This window comes from Acipenser ruthenus, chromosome 10, assembly GCF_902713425.1.
Source record: "Acipenser ruthenus chromosome 10, fAciRut3.2 maternal haplotype, whole genome shotgun sequence".
Taxonomy (NCBI): domain Eukaryota; kingdom Metazoa; phylum Chordata; class Actinopteri; order Acipenseriformes; family Acipenseridae; genus Acipenser; species Acipenser ruthenus.
In genome coordinates, this window is record NC_081198.1 from 47166625 (window position 1) to 47175060 (window position 8436).

Consider the following 8436-nt stretch of genomic DNA (forward strand, 5'->3'; position numbering starts at 1 on the left):
TAATTAACAATAAAATAAATTCAACAATTAAACAAAACGTGCATACGCATATGTTTTTAGGCAGGGAGGAATTTAACCCTCTCCCTGCTCACAACATATATATATATATATATATATATATATATATATATATATATATATATATATATATATATATTCTTCATTATAGCGTTTCTTTTTTTAATGCTTGACAGCAACTAATAAGTGTTTAAATATCTGATTGTCCACTTTATTGATAAGCATAAATGCAATGTTATGTTGCTAAAATATTAAACAGAAAATGCTGTAGGGAAAGGCGCTTAAAAGATGTTCTAAGTATACCTACATATTTTAAGCAGTAATCTGTGACAGTCTGCATTAGTCTTAATTTGATTTAACATTTTCACCCAAGGCACAGTGAAATATAGGGAAATATTGAGAATGACTAATCAGAATTCCTCCAAGTGAAATTCATTAAAGAATAATGCAAAGAAAGGATTAAACAGTATATATATATATATATATATATATATATATATATATATATATATATATATATATATATTCTTAAATATTTTTAAATATGACAGTAGTTTAAGGTTAATGTGGAATTAACACATGTATGCATTCATATTTTTTAATTAATTTCAATATTTAATTATTAAGATCTTTGCAGACATCTGCTAGGGAAAATCAAAATGACCAACACAAGAGCTTTCTTTACTGTCAAACTGTTCTGAATATTGCAGGACCTCTATTATGTACAGTGCTTGAAAATGCTCTAGAAAAGCTGTAAAAGTCAATTGTGGTTTGTTGCTGTTGTTATTGTTATCCCAACTCTGCCGCAATTGTTAAAACATATGCAATTAATAACGGGGATTAGGGAACATAATGTAGCTTAGATATGCTTCATTCTGGATATTTCAAATGTCCATTGAAATATGAACTAGATGTTGGGTTAACATATTTTAGGGTGCAAGAAAATGTAAAATGAAATGTTGCTGGAGTTTTTTATACTGTACTTCACTAACATCAACAACACACCTCTTCGCAATAAACCACCAGGAAAACAATGATTGTGTTTGCAATACAATCGTATACTGAATTAAAATCAAATGTTATCTTTCTCCTTTTATTTCCTTTAGACAGATTAATAGATCTTAATTCAAGCAGCTTTTGGGTTTTTTTGCGACATAGAGAAAATACCATTTCCAAAGAATTAAATTCCCTTCGGTTGCAAACACAAGGATTGTGTTGACACTCCTGCTGCATTTCCCCAACACCTTTGAATATGCTCAGCCCAGACAAACTGATGAAAATGTCCTTGTTGGATTGTGAGCGCTGAGTTTACAGGGAGTTGGGAGGGGGTCACAGATCCCAGGGAGACACATATGTTCCCAATTCAAAAGCAGACAACTTTGTGCCTTGAACATCTTCTCAAATCATAAGTAGAGAAGGCTACAACACAGCCTGACTGGAAAAAGGGCAGCTTCCAATAGAGAGACATGTGCTTTTTCAGAAAGTACCAGTAAGTATACAAAATCGAGCCATCAGTACAAGTCACTGAGTTATGAAATACCTGCAAATGAGCACAGAACTGAAGTTACACTTGTAAAGGTATCAATCCCCTTCAAGCAGTATTTGTTATAACTAACAATGACCTGTACAGTACAATAACAGGTGTTCTTTGTTTAAAAAAGTGAAACTCATTAAGTACTTACTCTGATCAGTTCAGTTGGGGATGAAGACAGCATCAAGCATTCTCCCACAAAAAGGTTAGAATCCTGTGAAAAGGACCATTATCCTTTATTTTAAAACCGCAGCCGATAAAATGCAATAGAAATTCACGCAGGAATTATTATTATTATTATTATTATTATTATTATTATTATTATTATTATTATTATTATTATTATTATTATATGGCAGCAGTCTTATCACTAGAAGTTGAAAAGAGAAAAAACATTGGACTATAAACACTTCCTTTTTTTTGTTAGTTAGCAGGCAGCTTAGTTGATGAGACAGAGTGTGAAAAGCTAAATCCAATCTTCAGAAGATAGGGATTAACAGCGACAAATGTGGAACTCTCAGTTTGTCAAAGATTATATATGGTCTAAATTCATTTAAATCATGATTGCGTTTATGAAAAAGTACCAGTATAGAGTGTGTTCTAACACCATAACATACTTTAGTTCTGTGCTTATTATCTACATTAAGCACTGGTGCTGTTACAAAACTGACCATTGGGTCACCGTTGAGACAGTGGGGCATCTGAACAGGGAAGTTTAATGGTTTAAGAGCCACCGATTAAACTGCTCTCTTTCAATGAAAAATACCTTTGAGATATTCATACAGATAAATGCAAAGCTAAAGTTAGTAAACTGCTACTTGAAAAAGGAACCCCTAGGCCACCTACTTGACACCATATTCATATTCAATCACATAAGAACCACATGCTTTTAAACACGTTTTAGTGATTATTAATATAATGCATATGAATGTTGTAACTGAAAATAGTTTATGAATGCCCTATTGTAACCAGGAGCCTTTTCGCAAAACAAAACTGTTTTAAGGTTGTTTTTTTTTGTTGTTTTTTTTTTTGTTAAAGCCCATTATGGTTCATTAAAGTTTGCATGTCAGAAAACCCTTTATAACTGTTATAGAGAGGGTTAGACTGAGAAAATGTATAGAAACACTCTGCAAATACAGTCCTAAACAAAATCCTCCTTTAAACAGTCCTTAAGGTTCTGTGCATAGAGCTCTGTGGGTGTTGTCTGCTGTTCTCAGGACCCTCACCTAAACAAGAAGAACTGCACCTCGTGTGCAAAAACCAAATGAATGGGTGAATAAATGCATACACGACTAAACATCTAAACACCCTTACCTTCTTGTTGTAAATCATCTTTTAGCATTCCAGATTTCAGGGGGTTTGTACAAATTGATTTTTGTTTAAAACATAAATAAATAATACAACCATATCTTATAAGATTCAATGGTGACCACGTGAACACCTCCTTAAGACGATGCTATACGTTCCTTGCTCAAAATGTTAATTAAACACTTTACAGTACTTATACCGGTTCACGTTTAGAATAAGTATTGGGGAAATGACACTGTTTGTAAATGACCACTTTTAACAATGATTTCACTGAGTTGCTTGTACCTTCTTGTGGGCTGCATTTAGAAGAATCAGTCAAAACTAATAATAATCATGGTTTAGTGAACATATGAAAATAAAGTTTATTTATTTATTTATTTATTTTTTAAAATGTTAGATAATGATATCAACAAGTGCATGTGTACAGTGCATATTCCATACTTCAAAATATCTTTTAGATACCTCAAGAAAAAATAAATAAAACGAAACTATATTATGTTTAAATACTTCAAATCCACAACTATACCCTACTTTGTAAGTTGTGGATAAATTACACGTCTGTAGTGACATATCGACGAAACTGTCTTATCAATATATCTTAAAGTGCGTGCGTGGATGTGGTTGTACTACAGACCAATGGTAGAATTGTGGGTGGAAAGCAGCACCGTGGTAAGTATAATGCAAAAACACAAATAATCTCCATTATTTATTGGATTTGTAGGGTATTGAATAAACTATGATCTGTACTAATATGACATATTTCTCTCAGCTTTGACTTAAAACGGTTTAGCTAGCTGGTGCTGAAAGAACAGCGCCTTTTTCAGCCCGATAATTATAAAATGCAAACGGCATTTGTCACAACATATTTTGCAAAAATTGAATCAAAACACGAGGCACTTCAAACTAAAGCCCCCGAGAAGAAATATCCACAGACTTAGATGTAATTGATACTGAAAGAATACAGAATTGGATCTTTCTGATCACTCACAGTTCAAGTTTACTTATGACACAAATAATGTTAGAACTATAGGTTTTATTTTACACTATGCCACACTTACTCCTGTTATATGTTCCAGTTGTTACTGTAGATGTGACCAAGCTGTTTCTAAATATAAATAGCTTAATTTAATTAATTTGGGACTCGGGTAACAACTTGGGTATCCATCGTTTCATTGGGCTTGCTGAAGAAGTTTGAGGCGAAGGTATTCTGTTTAGCAGTTTATCAGTTTTGCACATGTTGCTCAGTCCCCGACCACCTTCAAGACTCACCTGTTCAGACAGCATGTGTAAACCTCACAACTCTCGACTATACGGGACTGTATGGCATTACATGGTAACCGTATTCACATGTTTTGTAATTGCTCTTATTTGAAACCGTTCTTATCCATTTATAGTATTTACTACATGCTCTTAATGGACTTTACTCTTATAAGCACATATTTAATATCTGTGTAACTGCTCTTATTCGAAATCGCGCTCAAACGTAATTATGTGCTGTATTTTTGTATTTGCATTTGCTCATATGTACTGACTTTGTTGTATTTTATAACTGTTCTTATCTGTAATGTGATGTTTTGTAATGTGATATTTTGCAATGTAATACTTTGTATTGTGATATTTTGTAACAACCTATAAGTCGCCCTGGATAAGGGCGTCTTCTAATAAATAAATAAATAAATAAATCATCATCATCATCATCATCATCAGTTTGCGCTGTACCACACTGTCTATATTCTCTTTGAGATACATAATAAAGTAATGCAATGACGATTACAAGGTTAGGTGATAGGCAGATGGTTGTGATTAACGTATAGCTTCATAGCATTCTAAGTAGTTCACACTGCACAACATGTACTACACAATCTATTCTAAATACATGCAAGACAATGTTCACGCGTTTGTAATGCTTTCTGATTAAATATTCTCTCAGGTAGGGATTTGTAATTCATACATAAAGATTGCATGATTATTGTTTCACTATTAATCCAAATTGCAGCTGGCTTTGCCCTGTAGTACTTGTTACGTCAGTGTTTTTTTTTTTCCCTTGTTGCAGAAGGCTGAGATTGCTTCGAGGTTTCTCTACTTAGCTCCAGAAGCCATCTCTAACCCAGACATGCCAAGATGAATACTTCCAATTTCTGCTCTCTGAAGCACAGTGATGCTGGCATAGCTACAATTGCCTAAGGAAGATCAAGCTTAACGTTAAAATAAATTTGTTTTTTACTGGAAGAACAGCGTTGGTCTGTTTTATCCACTCTCTTTTTGTTGGACATTTTAGACGCTCGCAACCTTTCACCATTACTTCTCAAAGCAAGACGGACTTTCTAGCGCTTGCTTCTCGGATTTTCCAGAGGAAGCGACTCGTTGCTGCTGTGGTTGGTATCGTCATGGTGTTGATTCTTATTATAGCTATACCGCTACTGGTCCAGAGTTCCAAGACCTCGGCTCACTACGAGATGATGGGAACTTGCAGGATGATCTGTGATCCTTACAGTACCAAGCCCAGCAGTACAGCGGGGGAAGTCATGCAAGATCTGAGTGCTATTCCTCCTCCACCGCCTTTTGTTCAGGGGACTAGTAAAGGGGAACCTGGGCGCCCTGGAAAACCGGGTCCCCGGGGTCCACCTGGGGAACCTGGTCCGCCAGGTCCAAAAGGACCTCCCGGAGAAAAGGGGGACTCTGGAAAACCTGGGTTCCCAGGAACATTGGGTACAGGAGGTACTGAGTCAAGTGCCCTTAGTACAGCAGTAAGTGGCACCAAGATAGCTTTTTACGTGGGTCTGAAGAGCCCTCACGAAGGATACGAAGTTCTTAAGTTTGATGATGTTGTGACTAACCTGGGAAACCAGTACGACCCAGCAACGGGCAAGTTTACCTGCCACGTATCTGGGATCTATTTCTTTACGTACCATGTGCTGATGAGAGGGGGCGATGGAACCAGTATGTGGGCAGACCTTTGTAAAAACGGACAGGTTAGTATATGACCACTACGATAAGTGTTTGGTTTAGCTGTCGTATTAGTGCAGTAAAATGTGGCGCATGATCGTTTATGTTACGGTATAGACTTCACAAACGTATTTGTAAATACTCTCAATAGTAATTATCAATATCACTTGTCAACAAGCGTTCAAGCGGTTTGATTTCATTCAAATAGAAATGTAAACTACTTCATGGATTTATAGTTATTGTATAGCACTTGAACTCCTGCCTGAAAAAATTCAAACAGCACCACTCCTTATGTATGTATGTATGTATGTATGTATTTATTACATTTTAAACAACAATCGTCAATTTCTTGATATAGTTATATGGTTAATTCATCGGATAACTAAACGCTTCAATAGTAATTACCAGAGATAATTCCCATTACTCGTCATTATCTAACGTTGTGACTCCTGTTTGCCGTTTGCAGGTCCGCGCCAGTGCTATTGCCCAGGACGCCGATCAGAACTACGACTATGCCAGCAACAGTGCGGTCCTTCACCTAGACTCTGGGGATGAGATATATGTCAAACTGGACGGAGGGAAAGCACATGGAGGAAATAATAATAAGTACAGCACTTTCTCTGGTTTCATTTTATATCCCGATTAAATATCTCAAGCCAACGTCTCCACTTTAACAGCTGTCTCTACGGGTCACTATGCTTTTAAGCTTCATTTTATACATTTCTGTGGAAAACGAAAAGGTGTCAATTTCTTCCTCTTCCAGCAGATAGCCAGTAATAACGACGTAGCCCTTGAGACCATGTGTTTGAATGTGACCATATTTAGCTTGGCAATCTGTGGTGTATTTATTAAAAAAACAAACAAACAAACAATCTAATTAAGAAAGGTAAACGAATATATGGACAAGGTTATGTTAATGGATTTTATTTAAACGTGTTCTTCTTTAAACATCCATTATTTCAATAAACTTCATGTTTTCTATACTGTGGCTGGTTCCAATTATTTATGTGCAGAAATATAACAACGGAATATGTCTAGATCAAGTGAGGGACCAGTGTATATTTAATTATAAGGCTGGATATTAAAAAGAAAATCGTCATCTAAAGTTTTACAGCAAATGTAATTTTAGCTAATCATCACTTAACTGCAGTGTAGCCTATAATAATTTAAAACCTGAAAAACTGAGATGATACTGGAATCCAAAGACAAACTTAACTTATTGATAGATGCTATTATCCGTATGCACACAGAATTCCAGTTTTTTTTTGTTTTTTTAATGTGTGTAATGTACCTGTGATGCAGAAATAAAGCCCTAATGTGTTTTAAAAAAATGTATTATAAACTATTGGAAACAGTTAAGTAGGTCCTACTACAGAGCTCTGCAGCAGCTTATAGTATAGTAACATTATAAAAAATACCTTTAATAAAGAATACAGTATTTCATAAAACACAACGGGGGCAAATAAATGAACACATATTTCAAAGTGCTGTCACTGAGCAATACGAAACAGAGCTGCTGTGTGTACTTGAAATCCTCTCTCAGCTCAATCCTATTTGGAGCATTAAACCTTCCGGAGGCATATCTTAGACATCTACCTCTTGTTTAAATTTTAAAAAAGAATAATTCAAATGCAGTAGCATTACTAGGAGCAATAAGGTATATACCACTTTGCTTTATCCACGTTGCACTATGGAGCTATGTATTTCAAACAAAGAAGCAGCTGTTCCCCCATTGGTGAAAGGGCAAAGAAAATGCCTTGCAAGGGAATTGGTGTTCACATTAAATATACAAATTTGCTTCATAGATTCTTGAATCTGTTAATGCGTCTTCTTTCCAATTCAGATTCAAGACTGGCTCTGGGTGTCACTAGAGGTGGCAGGGGCTAAGAGGATGATGGATTGATGAGGCTTTGTGAAGGCACAGGCTTGCAGCGCTGGTTAACCCTGACAGTGATCTATGTATCCACATATTATCAATGCGAAGACGACGATTTAACCATCTTTACAAAGAGCTCAATTTTCCACTTGGCTGTCATGTTACTAATTATCAGGTTGGATTACTCACCCAAAAGACACATTGCTCATGTCAGTTACATCATTCACAGACGATGATATAAATTATTAAGGGAGGCGTGTATCGTTTCCTTCATATATTCCCTTCTGTAAAGGTTTTTTATATACGACAAGCGTGTATAATATAATACATGTATACTTACAGGGAAAAACTGAACGCATTGCCATTTCTGAACAAGACACAAAGTTCTACTTTAAGAAAATCATTTAATAAAAGTTTATTTTGAACCCACTATTTTTTGAAGACTGAATCGAAAGATCAATGTAAATAAATAAGTAAAAAAATAAACAGGAGCTAACAGCTTATGTTCCTAATCATTACAGAAAAACACTTGTGGGCCCATACAAGGAAAAAAAGGACAAACATTAATTTAACAATAAACTTTAAAAAAGAAAGTTAATGAATAAACACGAGGTAGAAGAATAAAACCAATGTGTTCAGAACGTTTCAGACATAAAAGTTCTTCATCAGCACAACTACCACTGTGCAGCAAAAATGTGCTTGAAATAAATACATTCCAGAGGAATGGAGGAATTCAGAGGTTCAGAAGAATGTCAAT

At 35.3% G+C, this 8436-nt stretch overlaps 1 protein-coding gene across 1 annotated transcript; it reads left to right on the plus strand.

Moving 5' to 3' along the window:
- Nucleotides 1-4895: 4895 nt before the first annotated feature.
- Nucleotides 4896-7107, plus strand: LOC117413604 (complement C1q-like protein 2). Its single transcript, XM_034022810.3, has 2 exons — nt 4896-5829; nt 6270-7107. Exons 1-2 carry the CDS (start codon nt 5245-5247, stop codon nt 6447-6449), a joined length of 765 nt encoding a protein of 254 aa, XP_033878701.1. The 5' UTR covers nt 4896-5244; the 3' UTR covers nt 6450-7107.
- Nucleotides 7108-8436: the final 1329 nt, after the last annotated feature.